At 34.9% G+C, this 23,234-nt stretch overlaps 1 protein-coding gene and 1 non-coding gene across 2 annotated transcripts in view; one reads left to right on the top strand and one right to left on the bottom strand.

The window, feature by feature from the left end:
• TECRL (trans-2,3-enoyl-CoA reductase like) overlaps nt 1-23,234 on the bottom strand; it is a 31,547-nt gene that overhangs the window by 1,136 nt on the left and 7,177 nt on the right. The window contains exons 3-11 of the mRNA XM_003798180.1: nt 18,306-18,350; nt 17,481-17,584; nt 12,209-12,324; nt 8,951-9,056; nt 7,364-7,436; nt 4,928-4,971; nt 2,875-2,932; nt 628-713; nt 82-127 (exon numbers count right to left, since the gene is read on the bottom strand). Of these exons, the coding sequence (XP_003798228.1) occupies nt 82-127; nt 628-713; nt 2,875-2,932; nt 4,928-4,971; nt 7,364-7,436; nt 8,951-9,056; nt 12,209-12,324; nt 17,481-17,584; nt 18,306-18,350 (678 nt within the window). The remainder of the gene's footprint in view (nt 1-81; nt 128-627; nt 714-2,874; nt 2,933-4,927; nt 4,972-7,363; nt 7,437-8,950; nt 9,057-12,208; nt 12,325-17,480; nt 17,585-18,305; nt 18,351-23,234) is intronic.
• On the top strand, nt 1,696-1,802 carry LOC111727921. Its single transcript, XR_002775348.1, has one exon. It is a non-coding gene; the product is annotated as a U6 spliceosomal RNA (small nuclear RNA).

The following is a 23,234-nucleotide window of genomic DNA, read 5'->3' as shown; positions in this document are numbered from 1 at the left end:
GCTATAGTAACTTATCCTCAGAAACCACTCGTGTTAGAGGAGCATTTAATTTGATTAATTGCCTACAAACCCAGATCTTACCTGGTAATGTTTGTGTCATGATTGTGAAACTAATCCAGGCTCCAAGCTGTTACATTAAAACATAAATGAACAAGTATCTGTGGTTAATCTATTGATTTATGCAGTTGTGGACTTACATGGGTGATTTTAAGGTTTAAATTATTAGAGCAGCTTTAGGAAAGAATATTTTCCAAAATAAATTTAACTTACATTTATAATTCATAAGGAATCTCATAAAAAGTATCATATTTATGAGAAAATTATGTAATTGTAAGATATTTTCTAAAAATTGTAATCCTGATATCTCCCAAGACATTTGATATGATTGTAAAATATTAAATATGGACACATTTTTGTACAACTATTCCTTTATCTGCAAGAAAATTGTGATTGAAATGTTCTATTTTCCTTTTTTTTACTTGAACTGAAATCTATCTCTGTGCTCATATCTATAGATAATACGTATCTGTCACATATATTAATTTACAATACATGTAAACCCATAAGCGCATGTAATTAGCATGTTGTCAAATGAAGTTTAATTATTTACTTACACAAATAGCATACCTCATAGGTGTAGTTAGGACATGAAACCAGGAAAAGTATCCATGTGAAGGGGTTGTAGTTTGGTCTTGGGAAACAGGCATTATTTCCTTTTAGAAGGGATAGGAAAATGTTTATGACACTACATGTTGCCAATTGATCATATACGTATGTTAAATTCCCAAGAACAATCATATACCACATGAAATTCCATCACATATTTATAGCTATCTATTTCATAAATTACTCAAACGTTTCAAGTGCTATGAACTTTTGTGTGTGTGTGTGTGTGTGTGTGTGCAGTTTTTGGCCTGGGCTGGGTTTGAACGCACCACCTCCAGCATATGAGGCCGGCGCCCTACTCCTTTGAGCCACAGGCACCTCCCCATCAAGTGCTATGAACTTTCGACTCAAATAGAATAGCTGTCATTCTCTCACCATAACTATAGCTATTTTTCTGCAACAATACAGAATACACAAGGATAATGAATTCTTTAAAGTTTTAAATAAAATAATATGTGTTTTGTATATCATAATCTTTGCAGCAGTATTACGTACGGAAATTATAAAATGTGTTTTAATAATTACTTGCTCTTTCACATTCTCTCTTAGTGTCTAAGAAGATAATTTGGTTGAGATTATTAAATACCTCAAATCTCCCTTTGTATGAAATTAGTGAAAATAATAGAGAATTTTATAAGGATGTCATTTATATCAGAAAAGTAAGAAAATCCCTTATAAGAGGATTACATCGACTATCCACACAGTTAATATTCTGAAATATCAGAATATAAATTATTTCTGCTCAGCAATCAGGATTTGTATTTACATCAGTCAACATACTCAGCTTATTATCACTTGATTTTTCTTACTTAGTTAAAATTATTAAAATCCCTTCTAAATTTTCCCCAGAAATATTTTAGATGATGGATTTATAATAATATGAAGTTAAACCTTGAACTGTGGCATGTGTGGAAGCACATATGAATTATAACATCGTTGTTTTATTTTTCACAGCCAGATTTAATCTGATAACAAATCAACTAATCTCTTTTAGTTATCCTCTAAAATCATAATAAAATGTCAGCACCGGTGCTCTCTTCGACAGCATGTATACTAAAATTGGAATGATACAGAGAAGATTAGCATGGCCCCTGCACAAGGATGACACGCAAATTCATGAAGCATTCCATATTTAAACAAAAAAAATGTGAGCATGTGGTTTCCAAAATTGTAATTATTATTGAAATATCAAAGGACAAATATTTGTCTGAGTATTAGGCAGAGTCTGTGCACTTTTCATTTTAAGATAAACATGTATGCCTTTTACTATTACTGTTTTTTGAAAGTATTTTGTGAATATCTTTATGTTATGTCGATATGTGAATAAAAGAAAAGATAATTAAGGAATCTACCCAAGTATACTTATATTGAGTTTCAGAGGTGGAAGAGGCCTAAGGAATAATCTGAATGAAGGCTTCCAATTTATAAGTATTAAGTACCGGGGAAAGGTGAACTGATCAATGTTCCACAAATCCATATTTCTTCCAGATGTAGTTTGGAGATTAAATAATAAAAAATGTCTTATGGCAGAGAAAACTATGTGCAAATGCATAATATTTTTTCAAGTGTACAGATTAACTGCTTATTATAATACCATGTCAACTTATGGTTACTGACTTAATTCTCATATTCCCCATGCTGTGTTTTCTCACGTCTAATTAATATCCAATCACATAACTGGTTAATAGCTACTGTAACAGCTGATCGTGAATTTTGTTTGGACATTAGACATAATATCTATGTATAAATAATTTTAATATATTAGTCATGGCCTATGTAGTATTTTAAAAATTACTTGTAAACTTAATTCAGTTAAAACACTTTGTATTTCAAAAGAATGGATAACGTTGATATTAAAATGACTACCTTAAAGGGTTTGTCTAAAATAAATATTGTGGCCTTATATTTAAACTATAGTAGAAAAAAATTTAGATTTAATTCAACTATTTGGGAAAATTGGACATTAAAGGGCAAAAATTGTAGCACATTCTTTGTTTCCAAGTATTGCTATTTTCCTTTTTTAAAAAAGTTTATGGGGCAGCACCTGTGGCTCAGAGGAGTAGGTGGTGGGTTCAAACCCGGCCCCAGCCAAAAACTAAAAACAAAAAGAAAAGAAAAAAAATTAAAGAAGTTTCTGATGTAAGGCTTTTTATAACAATTAGTAACACAATCCATTCTAGAATAGATGAAAAGGAAGAAACGACCAACCTGTGTGACTGGGATGAGACAGCATCACATTGATGAAATGGTTTCCAGCTTCACAAATCTGCAAAACGTTTTAAACCTTTTCAGTGTGACATACCCATTCCTGTATTTTAAAAAAATGTATTCCACAGGTACATAAAATCACCTGGAACATTCATTCCAAAGATGCAAGAGACATTTTTATTCTCATTCTAACAGGAAATTTCACATTATGACAATGAATTTAGCTGTTTGTTGGCATGTATTGAATCAAAATATTTAGTGACAATGAGTTTGAAAATGTTGGAGATGTCCTTGACTGCTTTTGATTACAGGTCAGACTTCCCTGCTAACTGGAGGGTACAGATTATCTGCTTTGTGCTTCTTACCCTGGTCAGGTTCCAGACCATGAACGGACCTGTGTGCTGTGCAGACGGTGCCACTGGTGTATACGACTCAGGTCATTAACATCTTAACAGCCTTTTTAGTACAAGGGTGATAGTTGGACAGATAGCAAGTTTCAGCTCAGTTTAGAAAACCTCCTGTAAGCAGTACACTTGCCTCCTGTCTAAACATGAGCCTTTGATCACGTCCTGTCCACTAGCTGTCCCCTTTAATAAAGAGACTAGGCCATTGTGACTCTTTATGAAGATCAAAGACTCTCCACCACTGGCAGGCACACATAATATTCCCAATTTGTGTCCTGTGAAGGTTCCCTGTGAAAACCCTTCCCTTAGCTCTGATATATCCCTTAATTTAATAGAAACCATGTAAGTCCTGTGCTACTGATAACAAATTTTGCTATTCAAAATCTTTATTGTTTAGTATCATTCAGTGTTTAACTATATTATATCCCAGAAGTTGAGCATTCTTTAATTCAATGCCTTAGGTGTTGTTAATCTCTTAAAATACACCTGATTTTTTCTATTCTGTTCAACCACTTCTGCATGTATTTCTTCAATAGAATAATAGTTCTACAGAGTAATTTCCAGGTGAATCTCATACTGAATACTGGCATATATTTCAACACTTTCTAAATTTTAAAAAAAGAAATAGATTGAAAAAGAAAACATAATCCACTTCTCATCCTCTAGAAATGTTATGCAAACATCTATTTGGACTAATTAATTCCAATTCATTAATTCTTCAGGAGATAATGAAACAAATCCACCAAATATATGAAAATAATATTTGAAGGGTCAGGAAGCAATACAATGACCAATTTTGTACAAAATTAAAATAGCATACTACTAATACAGCAAAGACTTCTGGTTTCTCAAGTTATCTCTAGAAAGACAGAGCTGTATTTTGAATTTTCAGATAATTTTTCATTTGTAATTTTTTTCCACAAGAATGTGGGTAAGATCATGAGCTTAGTAGTTGAAATCAGAGTTTAGTAGTTGAAAACGTCAGAAGAGATATAGACTTGTATGTGAATTGTGGGACTTTATTAATTTAACAAAAGAGAGATTAAAAACATGAATGAAGGATGAAGGTTGGAATTATAGAGCACATCACAGCTAAATAAATACATACCTGTCTAATGGAATTGGTGCATTTCAGAAATAATAAAGAATCTGATATACCCAGGCTGTTTTTATACAATTAGTAAGTGTATTAGAAGGATGCAAAGGACGGGACCAAGAAAAATTTGGAAACAGCTACATTCTCTAAAATAAGCAACCTTTGTGTTCATCCTACATCCAATGCACAATCATGTCAAAGTGTTTCTGGATGTTTATCTGTGAGACTTGTAAAAACTTTTTGCCTTTAAAGATGGTAAATAGGCAAATGTGTACTGTAGGCAAGAAGAAGAATTACTGAGAGTATTTTTTTCAATATTAAATACATTTCAAATAACTCTAATCATCCTTTATAATGATTACATTTGGTTACAAGATTTATAGAGCAAAAGATGTGACTATCCGAAGTTATTTGATCTACCTCATTTTCTATTGTGTTTATGATATAAAGTTAGGCCATATTTTCTACATGACAGGTCCTCATATGCAATGTTTTATATTCTTATTACTATCAAATTAAAGGAGGAATAGCAAATAATAAATATGATACATACCAGAAAACCGACAGCAGATACCAGCACTTGCCTGTTTCCAAATGCTAGCGGGCAGGACAGGAAGATGTCACGTAAATACTCGTGTTTGGATTGTCAAGTATGTAGACATTATTCACGCAGTATTTATTGGATATAAATATCTTATAATCAGCAGGACCATGTGATACATAATTGACCCTTCAGGATAATACTTTTGTAATCTAAAGTACAAATTAATATTAATTATTATCCATTTATTTTTAATATTATTTAATCATTAATATTAATAATATTTTTGCCTTCTGCATGTACTTTTCTTCCAATAACCTGATTATTTAACATACAAATGGAATCTATTGTTAATTTGTACAATTAAACTCTTTGAAGCATGTCTAATCTCTCTCTCATTTTAAAGGTACACTTGGTATGGCCAAGGATATAATGGCACTCTTGAATATCTATTCTTTCTAATAATTAAAAAAGTCAATAATAAGAATTTGTATTTTTGCATTAATGAGTTCTAAAAGGCAGAATTTTAAGTATTTTATATCTTTACTTCAATAACAAATATATGAGGCAAGTATTCTTTTTCTTACATTAAAATAAAAACATAGGTTGTGTATTTTTCTAAGATGACATAAAATATAATGCCCAAGCTCTGTTTAAAACAATGTCTCTGGCCGGGCATGGCAGCTCACGCCTGTAATCCTAGTGCTCTGGGAGGCTGAGGCTGGTAAATTGCCTGAGCTCAGGAGTTCAGACCGGCCTAAATAACAGAGAGACCTGTCTCTGCTAAAAATAGAAAAATGAGTTGGTGCAACAGCACACGCCGGTGGTCCCAGCTACTCGGGAAGCTGAGCCAGGAGGATAGCTGAGCCCAGAAGTCTGAGGTTACAGTGAGCTGTCACGAGGCCACTGCACTCTACCCAGGGTGGCAGAGAAAGACTGTTTCTGAAAAAAAAAAAAAAAAAAAAAAGTGCAATGTCCCTACAGGCACCTAGAAAATGAAGAAGTTAAAATATATAAATATTAAAAATACAATGATGTGATGAGCTCAGCATGTGTTTGCATTTTTCTCTTCCTGCTTTGTGTTACATGTAGGTGAATTGTATTTATTTACACAAACACATTTGCAGATAAAGATTGATGTTATTTACCTCTTCGTTTGAAACTTGCATTTTCACCTAAGAATCTATTTGAAGACTTTCCCCATATTAATATGCATTAAACTTCCATTATCATAACTGTGATAGAATTTGCATAGAAATGTCTGATGTGGCAAACTCTTAAAACACTAAATATTATCAAGTTGTGCAGAATTAGGGCCACTTTGATTCTATGTATGGTCAATAATACTGCTTATCGCATATGTACAAATCTTTTACTGATGTTCTGTTTTGGGGGGGATAGAGATTTAAAAGCGTCTTTCAGTTAAAAGCTATGTAAGTATTTTTGCATGGAAATATGTACATTGAAGGTTATTTCCACTCACCTAAAGAGAATGTAGTTTGAACTATTTTAGCTTTGTGAGCACAGCATTGAATTTTATGTAGTCCATTTTAATTAAAATGACTGAATTCTGACCAAAGGCTTTCAAAGGGAAAGCAGTATGCTCCAAAAGTCTGAAATTTGAAATAATCTTAAGTACATCATTTATCTTCACTTAGTGAAGATAGTGAAGATAGTGAAGATAGTGAAGATAGTGAAGATAGTGAAGATTCACTTAGTAAACTTTGTGAATGCCAGAAATAGACTACAAAATAATTGTCACTTAAATGGGGAACCATTTAATTATTAGACTGTGTTTTGTGTGCCTTATGGGATACAGAAAAAGTTGAGGGGAAAAAATTCCACTTTAAAGAAAAAAATGGAATTCTTGGATCATAATAGACCTTTTATCCAAAAATTAAAAGCTAAACATTTAGGGTTGGTCCAGTTTTCTTCTAAAAAAATTGCTCACCTGAGTCAAAGTCCAACATATTTAATAAATTAAATTATAAGTAGAAACCAATATGTCACAGAAAAATATTACTTCATTTTGTTCCTTGAATATTTAAAAGAGCATGATTTGTTCCTTTCCTTGTTACTTAGTCTTTATTACTTACTTTTAACGTGTCTGATAGCTGAGAAGTACATGATTCTATAATTATATAAAATTTCTCTTCTTGTTGCCTTTTTCATTTTATTGTCTGGACTTTTAAGGATTTACAATAAACTAATATTATTTCCCATAGTAGTTACAGAAGGAAAATAAATCAAAATATACAAGTCAAATTGGTCTTTTAACTCTACATCAATATTTAACAGATAGATAGGAGAGAAATTAGAATTGACACTTTTTATTATTTCCTCATTCCTTTAATTGCTCTATGCTGTTTCTCATCTCTATTGGGTTAAAGCAAGGTTTTGATTTTGGTCCTTCATTTAACTGTGTTAGTTAAGAAGAAACCCACGTACATGGTGGTGTGTACCGGGGGTGGTTGATGTAGTAGGCCATCCACGCAGTGAACCCCCAGTAAAAGGCACAACTCTACAAACAAAACAAAGAAAAGGTTAGGAAGATTGGGGTGCACATGACATCATAGGAAACCACCCCGTCTCTAGTCCCACACTGCACCTTTTCTATGAATAATGACATAAAGTATCTCAGCTGCATAAATGGAATGTTTCTCTGCCCCGTACAGTAGCGTTTTAAAAGGATCATTTTGTTCTCACCAAGGAAATGCAATCCTTTGCTCCACTCTTATTTTTTTTTTTTTTGGGCCGGGGCTTAAGCTATCCCCCTGGGTAGAGTGCTGTGGCATCACAGCTCACAGCAACCTCCAACTCTTGGGCTCAAGTGAGTCTCCTCCCTCCACCTGCCAAGTAGCTGGGACTGCAGGCACCTGCCCCAACGCCTGGCTATTTTTTGGTTGCTGCCATCATTGTTGTTTGGTGGGTCCAGTCTGGATTCTAACCCACCAGCTTAGGTGTATGTGGCTGGCGCTTTAGCCACTTGAGCCACAGGCACCGAGCCTGCTCCACTCTTATTACCGTTACAGGTCAAATGTAATCATATATTTTAGAAAGATTTGTCAAGAAAGCATTTTGTCAACCAAGTAATACATAAGTAAATAAGTTACATTTCATAAAAGATATACTAATATTTTTCTAGGACTAACTGGATAAAAGAATGAAGTATTTAATCATTGGTAGTAGGACATCACGATTGATCAGAAGGGGAAAGGCATGGGTTCAGGGGTCTCAGGCTGTAAGGCTGACCTTGCACGGACATGAGATACTGCAATATGTTCTGTCAAAAGAGAAGTGAGTCTAAATAATGTCTTAGATCTCAGAATTCTAGAGCTTTCTGTATTACCACAGTGGTAACAATAGGATAACTGCCTTGTTGAATTGTACTAGAAAACAGATGTTTTCAAAGATCGAGAAAACTTTAAAGACAGTAATTCCTTCTGAAAATAGATGTTAAATTGAAAGTGCATTAAAATAAATTCTAACTTTAATTAAGAAATGGAAATGCAACGTGTTTTCTAGTGTATTTTTCCACTTCGATGGTTCACAAGTTTTCCCATTTTGTGATCATCCTTTGCTGGTTGATAACTGTTGCATTCATCATACCCAGAAAGGGCAAAGACCCTGGCATCACATGGACAGCTGTCAGAAATATGGACTATCACAGAATCATTTCACACAAATGTAGAATTTGTTTGTCGTACTGTTCATTTGTGAGATCCTTCCTTTGCACATGACACTTAAAGAATCTGAATTCAATGCTATGTATTTCCAAACTTAGAAGGCCCTTGGGAGCATCCAGCTCACTGTGAAACAGAATAAGGTCATAGAAAATCTTTCTATTGGTTAAGTTTGAATGTAGCAGATCACCTAGAAAATGGCATTACAGCACCAGAACGTTTAAGGTATGCCGAGGCAACTGAACAGGAAAATCTAGATGTCAGGGGAAAAAATGTTTACATATTTTGCAAAGGGTCTAATATACAAGATGCCTTCATGACAATTAAAAATATAGACCATGCTGATCCCTACCTTCATCAGATTTTTCAAAGGTGTATGCCCTGCAGAGACTTTGTGAACAAATAAAGTTTCCAAAAGGTATCGGATGTAGTGGACACAGTGGCAGGCACAAGCCAAGCTGGAAAGAAAATCAAACATGAAGTTTAAATTCCCTTTCAAAATCCTGGTTTGCCTTCTGCGTGGACATTTCCAAGTCTTTTTAACTTACTACAATATCCTATTTATTAGAAGGTCTGGTTTCTGGTAACCAAAATAAAAGTGTTTAACATTTTATTCTAGAAATGTTCTAAATTCTTAAGAAGTAACTGTTACAAGAGTCTCTGTAAATTTCCTTCTCATGACACTAGAAATATTTTATAATACCAGTCAAAAACCGCACACACCTGCCCCGAGAGCAGGTGTAAATACAATAATTGACAATGTGTCATATCAAAGTGCCTTCATGGAAGCAATTTACAAGTTTTAAAAATATCCAAAACCTACTTAGAATGCATTTGACATTTTTTAATATTCAGGACGACTCTCTAATTGTTCGGTTGTCCTTTAGCAAGTACCAAGATTGAGAAGGTTTAAATTCCATTTTCTGTGCAATCCCCACACAGCCTTTTATTGTGTTGTGTTCTTGTTTTAAGAACACAGGAGACAGGTTCTGAGTCCCTCTTAGAGAGCCAGGGAACTTGGCATGGTTGAGTCACATATAGAAATCTGCCTTCCATGTGAACTCAGCCTGTAGTTCGAACTCTGTAATGTAATTGAAAGGGATTTTGAAGACCTGACATTGGCATTTAATTCAATTGGATGTGGCAGTAAGATATCAGCCTTCTTAGTCATGAGAAACAGCCGTCCTAAAACTGGGAAGCCTTTCTATCCTTGGTATTAATTTATAAATGCCTGCTAGATGCCTGAATTTCAAAAGCTGTGTGTCTGTATCTGTTCTGAAACTATTTCTTATCAACTTAACATATTGGCTATTTTGGAAAAATGTGGCACAAACACATTTATCACTGAGATGTTTAAAACACGCTGTGTTTGTATTTAAGAATAGTAACCACCTGTCAGTCAATTCCTTTGGCCATGCCACTGGAAAACAATGTTCTCTTTTCATGCAAACGCTGTATATCTGGTAAAAATCACATGTTTAATCTATGAAAGGAGTCCTACTACATTCTCCTTCCAAACTTTCCACCCTGGGAAAAATGCCTGCTTCATTTATAAAGAAAGAAATAGACCTTTATAAATGAAGTGGACATTTCCTTCCCTTAAGAAAAAGAAACATGTGAATATTCTAGAAGGCCCTACAGAATATTCTAGAAGGCCCTACAGAATATTCTAGAAGGCCCTACAGAATATTCTAGAAGGCCCTAGAAAATATTCTAAAAGGTCCTAGGCAACTTGACCTCTTCTGATGAGCCCGTTACCACGGACGGCCAATCTCCCCTCTCCTCTCCATGCCTCGGCTACCCCAGCTGACTCTCTTCTCTTACAATGTACCAAACTGCTTTGGACCACAGATCACTGCCTTCTCCAAATGCCTCATTCATTAATTGAAATTTAACAAACCCCTACAGGAAGCAAAGAAAACAATCTAATGTTACTTTCCTAGACACGCCATCTCAGAACTCCCATCCACGTCAGATTATACTCTTTTATATTCTCAAAGTATCTAACTAAAAGATGGATGCAGTGGTGCCAAAAATAGGTACACACATTTCAAGAAAGGGAAAAAAACGGCATTAAAATTGACCCACTCAATATAGACTGATAATAAAAGACAAATTCAAGTCCTGTTTGAGCATCGCTTATAATGGCGGAAGCCAAATGTGACTTGAGTATTACCATTTTAATGTGTGTTTTTCTTTTCTTAAAATGTGTGTATATTTTTTGGCAGCCTTTATATGGGAGTCCAGAAAGTTTGTGTGCAATTTAAAATTCACAATTATTTAGAATTTGCCATTGTAAATATTATTGACAATAATTTGTAAACACTTACAAAAATGTACAACTATTTTGAATTGCATACAATCTTTATGGATCCCCCTCCCTGTATAGACAATTTGTTCACTGAACTATTCATTATAAACATTTATATGTCTTTTTTAAAATCTGCTGTACACGGGTAATGTGTGAAGCAATGAAATCGACTGCCTGGATGTCACAGTACCTTCACTGTAAAATTTACAGGCTACTGAAGGAAGCTTTCAAACTGATGTCATGTGAGTCTGTAACAAAATCATTTACTAGGATGTTTTGTTACGGGGGGATTAGGAATGGCTACCCCTGAGTAAGAGATATTGAACCTGTGTAATGTGAGATTAGTAGGAGAGGAAGGGAAGAGGGGATGGATGGGCCTGGGGAACGTCATGTCCATGCCACTGAGTAAGAGGGACTTGAATCCATGGACAAGAGGGAAGGTGGACTGGTTAAGAGGGGGGAGGTTGATCTGAGGGGAGAATGTACACAGCTATGATTTAATAAAAAAATTATATAAAAAATTATATAAAATTATATAACAATAAAATTATATTTATATTATAAAATAATATTATATAAAAATTATTATATATAAAAATATTATTATATAAAAAATTATTCTCTAGCTTCCATATGACCAAAATATACAAATTCTGCTTCATAATTCATGTTCAAATTCTTTTTTTTTTTGAGAAACTTCTAACCCTACATTCTAATCTACCATACTGAATAGTTATTCTTTTTCTCTCTCATTTGGCTTTTTTGAGACAGAGTTGGGGAGAGATGAGGCAGAGAGATTAGGTTCCCAATCTGCTAGCTCCCATAGTTACAGAGCATTCTTTGATAACTGCCCTATTCTATTTTTTTCAAAGTGCTGTTTAATTTTGGAACTGTACTTACTAAGGGCAATCTGTAGCACTTTCCCCCTGTTTATTAATTAAGTCATTATTTCTTTCCTATGCAATGCTGTTATTGTGTTTCAGAGTATTTATATCTTGAGTTCTACCCACTTCAACTCTGTCCTATTAAGATTGTTTTAATGATATTTCTGAATGTCCCAATTTCTCTTGTAAATTGTGGTCATTATTTACTTATATTACCTCTACTTCTAGGCATGCCTACTGGTGCCTTGTTTATGAATTTGGAAGCTGGTTTGTATATGCTATTTATGCTCATCTGAAGCACATTTCCACAAAATTGAATCTACTTGAACTGGGTCTACAGACCATCTTCCTTAACACAGTGTTTGCCTGTTGGTTATCTCCTCCTTAACCTGGAAGTAGTGCATGCATCACTTACTGTACCACGGGGTGGCGTGAACTTCTAGCACTCTCTTTCACATCATAGATATATGGGATCCTCAAATAAAAAAGGAGGTATATAAGCAGAGGTCCTGTGTATTCAGCCAAAAATACCTAAAAAATAAGAGGGTGATTTGGATTAAGCAATGCATTTTTATAGATTTTTTGAAGTTTTCTTATAAGTATGAACTTTAATGCACTACATAAGCTGGTGAAATGGACTGGTGAATATCTCCTTTCTTTTAAAAGAATTAGTTTAGGTGCCAATGCAAATATTGTTTTCCCTGAAACAACCAGCCAGAGTTAAAGAGAAAAGATAATACATGAATAATTAAAAATGAAAACAAATATTTAACCTAATAAATAAATTTCTTTAGATACCATATGAAGAAAAGCTTATTTGAGTTTAAAAAAACTATTATGAATATATTATTTACATTTCCCTAACCCTGTATACACCCCATCTTCTATATGAACCGTCCCAATCAGTGAAGAGAATGGGCCATAACTTTATTTTTTTATTTTCTTTTTGCTTTCCATGGCCCAGTCATCTTGAAATCAATTGAATTGACCATGATTCAAATTTAAATTAGTCCTCTCTATTTGAAATTTTATACTTTAATTCTAATGAATTCATTTGTACAGTTAAATGAATTACTTATGATTACTAGAGCTGGTGGTAACCACATGTGTAGATAGAGATGTCTGAACTATAGAGAGACAATGAAGAGATTCAGAATGATAGACCGGGCTCAGTGGCTCATGCCTGTAATCCTAGCACACTGGGTGGTGGAGGTGAGTGGATCACTTGAGCTCAGGAGCAGAGATAAGTCTGAGCAAGAACAAGACCCTGTCTCTACTAAAAATAGAAAGGAAAATTAGCTGAGCATTGTGGCAAGTGCCTGTAGTCCTATCTAGCTACTCAGGAGGCAGAGGCAAGGGGACCATGTGAGCCCAAGAATTTGAGCTATTGTTGTGAGCTATGATGCCATGATAGTCTACCAAGGGCCATAGAGTGAGATTGTGTCTAAAAAAAAAAAAAAAAAGATAATTCAAAACAAAGCTATGTGACTACAGAAAGATTGCTTAGAAGACGAGTTTTAGAATCTGATGACTGCCCATTGTTGGTTTTGTTTCGATGCTAAAACCAGGTTACATATACTTCTTCTGAAATATACAGAGAAGAGAAAATAATTTACTTCTTAGTGTTCAAAGAGAAGATTAAAAAAATATGACACAACAGTAATGAACTTGACCACTTTTACCAACTTTGCTTGCTTTCACCTGTAGTTAGCACTTGTGGAGGTAGAGAACTTGGACATCCACATTTTGCTCAAATATACATTTGTGAATGTCAACTGGGAATTAACGTTCTACCTTTCTGGTGAGAGTTTTGTGGAGCAAGATAGTGAGAATTTGTGATACCTGTGCATGGTTTTACATACATGTATGTGAATATGCATGTGTCTTTGTAGATTTTAACCCATATAGAGGTTTATGCATATGTATAATTACACACACGTATATAGGGTGGGCAAACAGTTTGTGCAATTAAAACAGTGTGCGATTTACAACTGGACACAGACTTTGAGGCCATCACCTGTATAAGCAGTTATCTGTATGTGGAGATTCTCCAGTTATAATTACGCCTTTTAGGAACATATATTATCTCGTGAGCCAAGAAAGATTTGTACGTGAGAATACAAACAGACATTGGATCAATTCATTATAAAGACAACCTCCTGTGAGAAACGGCCTTAACTTATGGTTCAGAGCTCGCCTGATCATCCCAGAATAAAGAGAATGTTTACCGCCTGTGAATGTGTAATGACAGAATGTCAATACTCTGGAATAATGAAGAAGGAGACTTTTTTTTTATGACAAGAGAATGTTTAAAGTATTTATTTCAACAACTCATGATCTAGTAAAGTCAAATGTGAGCAAATTCCCTAGGAATATATCAGGAATGAAAAATGCTAAGAACAGCAGTTAACTTGGACCAACTATCACTCTTTATTAAGTTAATAAAAATACTATTACAGATATAAAGGTTCTTTGGATCAGAGGAAATTAAACTACACTCTTATCTCAATCATCTCTTAAAAATAATTCTGGAGAGGCTATAGCACATAGAAGTATATTTTAGGAGGCCCAATATTTTATTACAAATATTGCTCGGGCTGAAACACGGAGGTTAAGACAGTGCTGAGATATGAAGAATGTATCTCAAAAGCACTGGAGGACGATAATGAGAAATGTGGACAAAGCATCTTTAAGAAAAAAATCTATTTAAGTCCAAACAGAAGAATGAAAGATATTTTATTAAACTTAGAAAGCAATTAGAAAGTAGTTTTAGAGTAAAGAAAACATAGGCTAGATAGACAAATATTAAGACAGCCTTCTGAAAATGAAATCGCTCATCTACCAGGAAAGAAAAAGTAAAAACAGAAATAAAACTGAATAAACAGACAATGTAGACATAGGGCAGCCCAAGAAAATCATAAAAACTGCAAAGAATTGGAACCCCATTTTAATCCAGAATTCTAGTAGAGATTTTAGATTCTAAAAGGTAGAAACAGCTTTTTCTTATTTTGAAGCTATAGCCTATATTTAAGTTCCAATTTATTTCCATTATCAAATTACATTCACGTTTCTTCTTCCTGAAAATTTCCCTCTATTAAACTAATCAGTTGCTTTCAATAACAGATTTATTACTTCTGTGAGCCAAGGAAAGTTCTTGGGCGTATTTGGAATCTTTGTGAAACCCTCAACTTTGTATATGTCTAAATTAAAAAAGGAAGAAGGCAATAATCCGTTTAAAAATCTGAATTGCTGAGGACCATGTGCTTAGAGTGTGCTTAAAACATTTCATGCTGTGCTGGAAAAAAAATTATTAGCACTATCATGATTAAGGTGTTTTTGGATTTACCCTCTTGGTCTCTAAAATTACAATTGGTATTTGGAAATAAAATAGTATATTTCAGAGTTGTTGAAAATTAACAACAAAAATAAAGTAATTCTAATTTTAATTTCCTAAAGATAAAAGAACTAATAAAATAACACTCTGAGAGTATTTCCCAGTGGTAATATATTAATGTCACTTTGTACCTTATGAGTACTAGAGGGTCCCCAAAGTCATCCCTAATGTGGCCATACATAGGAAAAAATGGAAAATTATAGCTAAATGTACCTTTATGTACAAAATACTCATTACAAAATTTTACAAGCAGGTGGCTTGTAATTTTAATTTTAAATATTTTTTTTAAATTGTGGACTGAATATTTTGTAAATAAAAGTTCAGATAGCAACAATCCCTCATTTTCTGTGTATGTTACCTCTTTAGGGGAAAATTTTGGACCCCTGTATAGAAGTTAGCATCCTACTAGATAAAGACTGTTTTCATTTTTTTTTTATAGCTTACTAAGAAATAAATACAATAAAGAACTCTGTTCATTCCAATACAGCGTACTAATGGGCCCAGGGAGAAAAACTGATTGAACTATTTTTTAGCAAATATTTTCAGCATTTGGAGCATTTCTGCTGGTGAAGAATTAGAAGGTTGATATTGTTGAGAGGTTGAACCCGGAACCTGACAAAGCCTGAAATACCTTCAAGCAAAAGTATGTGGCTATCACATTTAAATACAGTATTAGGGGCAGCGCCTGTGGCTCAAGGAGTAGGGCACTGGCCCCATATGCCAGAGGTGGTGGGTTCACACCCAGCCCCGGGCAAAAAACTGCAAAAAAAAAATAACAAAATAATAAATAAATAAATAAATAAATACAGTATTAAAAACTTAGTTTACACAATGCAGGTACCATAGGTTGTGTTTAAGCATTATAAAATACCTTAGGGTAATGCAGAAGTTTCTAAACTCAGTTTAGCACAAGTTAGTACTCAAGCACTCATGAACTTGTGAAACTGAATGACTATTTAACTAGAAAACTCCTTAAAAAGAGAAAAAATACTGAAGTAAATATGCCTCAAAAGGAATGATTATTAAAGAAAAAGTAATGTATGTGGCCATATGTTAATTAGTAAGGTTGAATTTCCCTTTTAGAGAATTAAGTACTAATGTATACGTTAGCCAACCTAATGTAATGTAATAATTTTTATCATTGGTTGTTTGACGGCCAAGGACAAGTTCAAAGCTCTATAACGGTGATGTGGACAATTCTGGCAGAAAGAGAAGCCCTTACGAATTGAAAATATTAAACGTAGTCGTCACAGACACGGAGTGAAATGTGATTGGAAAAAATGTCATAGTTTAAACAACGCACAGAAAAGAAGTTAGATTTAACTCAAAGAATGAGAATGTACTATGCATTGTGTATCAGTGTCAAATTTATTTATTAGATTAATGATTTCATTATATCGTTAATAAATATCATATTCAACTTGCTGCAGAAGCCTGTCCCATTGATTTATTTTATTACTCAATAATGGAATAAAGTATCGAGCGATCCATTCCTTGCGAACTAGTACCAAGTATTTTCACTTCCTCTTACACCTCTGTATCTTCTAATGGTGATTCTCATTCTTCTAATACTGTGGGATTCAGATGTTTTGAAAATGCACTCAAAACAGAGATCTCTAATTTCCCTCCAAAAAGAGTCCAAAGGACTCCTTCAGAAATGGAAAGTCTTGCTTTTTAACAGTCAGAATTTCCAAAACTTTCCCCTTCTGCCTGAGAATGCTTCTTCCTGTGGATTTATTCCATCCTATGTCTTTCCAATGTCAAGGCAGGGGTCCTCGAACTTTTTAAACAGGGGGCCTGTTCACTGTCCCTCAGACTGTTGGAGGGCCGGACTGCGGGCCCCAGGACGAGTTGGCTGCTAAGCAGGACAGGTGGCGGTGGCAAAAACACCCTGTGGCCAGATAAATGTCCTGGGCAGGCCACATGTGGCCCTCAGGCCGTAGTCTGAGGATACCTGGAAAGAGGTTCTATGACTTCCCTAGCATACTCGAAGAAAAACATAAACAGACATCATTTAATAAAAAATGATTATGAAAAGCACAGATGAATTCCTCATTCCCAGGGTGGAATGAAATTTAAAAATGAAATTCATCTTGCCCTTTCTTAACTGAGGATGTCTATTGTTCCATTCTTGCATAGAATTTTGCCCACTAATGACAGTGAGCTCTGAAAATTGCAAACATTGCTCGGTGTGATATTTTATTCCACTGGGAATTGACTTGAAAGAAACTGTCAACAAATTGTTTCAAATGAAATGTGGGGCGTGTACATTGCATTTCAAGGGGACACCTACTGTGATCCAGGGGACCTGCTGGCCCAGGTCTGTGAAGTAGAGGGTGAGGATGGAGGAGCCTGCAACGCTGTGGACGGTGACAGAGTCCCTCAGAAAAGGCCCACCTGGAATAAGGATCACAAGGAAAATGGTGATGGAACGAAATTTCAAGGCTTAATGCGAAATCAGAGAAACCTAAAGATCAATTTTATATAGAAATTATAATGCATGCACAATCTATCTTCCAAGTAAAATAAAATGTGAACAAACCCATCGTATAGCATGTTCTTGGCAACTTGCTTGAGCTCAGGAGTTTGAGACCAGCTTGAGCAAGAGTGAAGCCCAATCTCCATTACAAACAGAAGTTAGCTGGGCATAATGGCAGGTGCCTGTAGTCCCAGGGACTCACAGGAGGCTGAGACAAGGAGATGGCTTGAGCCCAGAAGTTTGAGGTTGCTGTGAGCTATGATGATGCCAGGGCACCCTCCCCAGGGTCTGAGTGAGACTCTGTCTCAATAAATAAATTAAATTAAATTAAATTAAATTAAATTAAAAGAGCTAAGCAGTATTCCTGAGAATATACTGGTATGCACTAGAATAAGGGATTTAAACTGTTTTTAACGGTTTATAAACAGAAAGATGTTAGTTCAGATCCTGCCTCCAAAACACCTAGTGTGAATCATTGAACAATATCCTTTGAGACTGAAATTCTTCATCTGTAAAAGCAGAGCACTAGTTGGTTGGGCGAATCGAATTTGTACACTGGCTAAGTGATAAATAAACGTCAGCTGGTGATCACAGAGGAGGGACGCTAAGTTAAACAAACAGGTGGAAATTGCCTCTTACCGCATTCTAGCTGCAGACCAATCTGGGAAGGGCACCACTTTGGACCTGTCCAATTCAAAAAAAAAAAATTGTCAGAGAAATTGTAAGTATAGTTTATAAAGCTAATAATCACCTGAGGCAGACAGATTGGATCTTGGGAAGTGAACCAAATGGCCATTCAGTGTTCAGAAACACTAACGGTGACGCCCTTAGCAGGGCGCTGACCTGCCGTGGTGGACAGTCCTGAGAGGAAGCGGAGGGGATGGGAGAGTGGTGCGTCCTGCCTCGTGACCTTGCACTGTTTAGAAGGAGGTTTCGGGAACAATTACCAAACTCTGTGACCTAGGACGTCTGCACTTTACTCAGTGTGAGTTATTCTTGAACAGTAAGATTAAACATAGTCAAATTAAATTGGAGACTTTTGGTCTTACATAAAATTTATCTGATATTAGCACCTAAGAGTGGGTTGTTTTCTCTGCTGGGTGTAAAGAACTCTATCTGAGAGATAAGTTCCATTGACTTCTAATATTCTGAGTATTGATCATGGCAGAAACATCACTTAACTTTGTTCTCTTTATATTTTCAGCAAACTGGTTATCATAGCCTTCATGGCATTTTCTTAGTTATTGTGTTAAGACATTTATATTCTACATTTACTAAGTTTCGCATGTACCCTCGTAAGATGCACTGTACAAACTCTTTGATAATCCATTTATATTTTACAAAAAGTAATCGAGTACCTATGATGGGTGTATAATGTGTATATGTGTATTTATATATATATATATGCTCTCAAATTCTCTCATGTGTATATATACATATATACATGTATATATATAAGCTCCCAAATTCTGTCCATTTAAATAATATTTGTGTAAGATATCATTTTAAATAACACTTTGTGAATTCCTTTGACCTTGAAAATGCAACAGCAAAACTGTCATTCTAAATAAATGAAGTAGCCAATCAACCAGGTGGGTGAACGCTGACATCTTCAGATGCTTACTGAGGTAGGTGGATTAGCCTGGAACTAATGGCAGAAAATGTTTATAAGTCACAAAGGACAGACAGACATTCCACAGGGACCCTTACATGTCTGAATAGCCTAGGAAGTGACTGATGATGTCGAGAATATTGGCTCCCAACTGAATCAGGTCCGTGCAGAAGCTCCAGTGATAATGGCATTATCTTATATCACCGAAAATATTGAATTCGATTTTTGTAATTTCTATCCTATTCTTACTTAATAATCGAGAGTATCTCTATTACCAAATGATAGCATTCTAAGTAAGTAATACTTTGCAGTAATTCGATAATATTGATTTCAATAAGTTAGTTATCTCCAAAAACATATTTCAAAGTTTGATACATGCACACAGGGACATATATGTGTCATTATATTGTAGTTTCATTTTAAAAGGCAAAAATGTTTCAAAGGGCGTACGGGTGAATGCGTGTGCAGATGTTCATATGAAAGAGTCATTAATACTTTAGAATTTTATCAGGAATAATAAAGCATAACATAAAATGTATACAAAAAGAGAATGGCATTCATTGTAGGGGGTGTGTAAGGATGAAGAAGGGCCTTACGCATGGCTCTACGTGGGTTGTAAGTTAGGAAAGTGTTGATTAAAAAAAATTGAAAAGGAAATATCTAAATTGAAGAAAAATAATAATGTGATACATAATTAATATACAATGTGCACAGTAGCATATAAGAGAATAGAAATTCTGAAAATCTATTATATTTTAAATGTGTGAATTATAATTTTTTGAAAATGCTTTTATTTTTCCTGAAACATTGATTTGGCGTCCATCGGACAGGCAGCTGACGGATTTCCTTTACTATGCAGAGTTCGGGAGAGGAGTCATATAGCTCAGTTTCACTGTCTCCCCTGGACACATTTGTTAGAATTTCCTTAATGACCAGCGTCAACACTACCAGGTGTTGTTAACAGATCTAAATCTTGAAACCTATATGTACTATGATAATAAAGTGACAGTATTTCTGCTCACTAATAAAAGGGTTTTGTCAGACAACCTGACTAAAGTGCCTACAAAAATCTTAGACTGACCACTCAGTCACCGTAGCTTTTGCAAAATGTAATCATACCTTCTACCAAAGAATAATATGGATAGCTTATCAATTGACCCCATTTCTCCATCTAAATTGTTGACAAAGCTCTATTTTTCTTTCTGAATCCACCATTACAGAAAGAAACACTTGCTACTTCTGGAGTAGGAAGTCCTGGACTTTTCTGGGAGAAATCAAAGCATTCTGCCCCTTCTTCCATTAGTTGCATTCATCATTTTTTGAGCTTCCTTTGTTGAGAACTCGGGGAATTCCACAGCCCTGTCCAGGAGGCGCCTCCCCCACTGCCTGAAGAGACCCCATTATTCTCTGCTATACGCAATAAATCCTGCTGCTCCGTTATCTTTGTCCTGAGTTACTCTCCTTGAATCTCTCAAAGCTTAGAATTATTTATATCTCCCCAGCCTTTTGGCAAAGATTTATATGCATTGCAACTGTCACAATAAATGGTACATCCCTTCATGTACCTGAAGCTGCGACAGGCCTGCTAATTCTGTTCCTCTTTGCTTTTTTTTCCTGTGGCTCTTTCTGGAAACTGGGAGACAATCACCCCAACAGATGATAAATAGCACTGAAACTTTTGATGGTTCTGTCATTAACAGATAACACAGAGTCCTGGGTAGAAGGGTAAAAGGATCAAATGATCCCCTCCCCCATTTTTACAGGAATTTCTTTTACGACACAGAATCAGTGTGCGAATGACACTCCAGATGTTTCTCACTCATCGACTTTTCCTACAGTTCATGTCCAACTGTTACTGGTTCTGAGATCGATTTTGCAAGAAAGAATATTCCAGTAGCAATTTCTATTTTTTTTGCAGTTTTTGGCCGGGGCTGGGTTTGAACCCGCCACCTCTGGCATATGGGGCCGGCGCCCTACTCCTTTGAGCCACAGGCACCGCCCTCCACTAGCAATTTCATTCCACATGTGCATTGTTCTATTTTACATATATTAACTGTGGTTTTTAATTCAGTGGTTTTCCTTAAACTGGGATTTAAATGATTATAACCAGTTGTAAACTATGTTTGGGGATTAACCGGTATTACTCAATGTATTGTTTCCAAAACAAAGTTTAGAGTTTCCTAACCCTTATCAAGTAAAATATACAAGTCTTGTTGGAACTTTTCTCTGAATAAATTTAAAATAAAATTATGGTTCATTAAAATAGAGGCAATGGAAGTTAGTGCTTACAGTACAGGGCACAGAGTCCTGGTGCCTGAGTTTAAATTCCAGCCCTTACACACATTAGCTGTGACCTTGAGTGAGTTATGTAACCTCTCTTTAAAGACTTTCATTTATAATGTGAAAATTATAATAGTATTTAAATTATCATATAATTGTGATGACTAGTTTACAACAACTTTGTATTTTCAAGAGGACTATTTTGAGATAGTATTTAGAACTATCTCATTTAGGGACTGACAAAACTATGTTTATTATTATTATTATTATAAATGTTAAGGAAAAGTAGCTAGAAACTATAAGCACAGTATTTAATTGTATGCGCTCAAGTCTGAGGGTTTTTTTTTTAATTATATAAAAATGGGAGTACAGATTGGAGGATTCAGGGAAATTCTCACAGAGACCAAAACTGTGTATGTCTTGATCATTAAGTAAGATTTTAAAGAGAGAAATATGGTTCCAGTGGCATAAAAAGACATTCACAAACACCGAGGAACAAACAGGAGTCTCCGCGTAAGAGATGATGTGGGTACCTAGTGATTCAGGTGCCCACAACACCCAGGAAAAAAACATAAGCTGGTGCTGTAACATTGACAGAAAATCAGAAATTTAACAAACAGAAACTCATTTGGAGATGGAATAAAGATGTTAAATGTCAAGGGATGATTTTGTGAAGATAAACCTCGCAGGCTTTGGAAGTGGATTCTCTAATGAACACCGATTTTACCAGCCCAAGGATAATAATGGAAGCTAAGAGAGAGAGTTTCTGAGATACGATGTCTGAAAAACTCAGGGCTACTAAAAATTTCCTGGAGACATCTAGATAAGAGGAGGGCAGGATACAAGAACAATAATAAGACAAATGTCAAAAGAAAAGTGTCTTCCTTTTCATAGTTTTGCCTCCTTATAAGGCCTCCAGTCATCTTAAACACAAATATTTTTATCAATATTGACAAAATATGTCACTATTCTATAGAAAATCAGTGAGGGGGGACATGGTTATAAGAGGGTCTTTACCTAACAAATGCAATCAGTGTAACCTAATTCTTCGTACCCTCAATGAATACCAAATGAAAAAAAAAAAAAAGAAAATCAATCAGCAGAAAATTTCACATACCCTCATTGTGATTTCACATGGTGTAATTTCTGACGGCTTTCCCAATTTAATCTTTAATCATCCTAAATAGTGTTGATAATTTTAAAAGAGACATGAGCTATAACTACTAAAAACATTGACTACTTAATAAGTGTTGAAATGGTACTAAAACTGTCTTCTCAATTAAGGATCTATGAGATTTAAGAGGAATTATCTAGAAAGAAAATGATTCACTGATCTGAATCAAAATATCATATAATTTCTAATGTTTCCTTTGTATAAGCTTTGATGTAAGCTTCGAAAATACATTTTGAAATGCATTGGAAAATATTTAGTAAAAGGCATAAGATTTTCTACGGTATAAAGATTGAATTTCATTCGATGTTCTGTCTACATTCATTGTCTTTTTCTATCTCACCCAGCTTTAGAACTGTGATTTCACTTATAATTATGATACTTGTCCCCACTAAACAGTTACAGAAGTGACCCTTCATTAAAATTAGTTGGTGGCGGTTTCTTTTTAGAGATCATATGTACATTTATGATATTTGGTATACCATTTGGAACACCTTAATCTTGT

This window comes from Otolemur garnettii, unplaced genomic scaffold (assembly GCF_000181295.1).
Source record: "Otolemur garnettii isolate 467f Iridium unplaced genomic scaffold, OtoGar3 scaffold00130, whole genome shotgun sequence".
Classification (NCBI taxonomy): domain Eukaryota; kingdom Metazoa; phylum Chordata; class Mammalia; order Primates; family Galagidae; genus Otolemur; species Otolemur garnettii.
The sequence above is the reverse complement of the archived record's forward strand: the minus strand, read 5'-3'. Positions and strand labels throughout refer to the sequence as shown.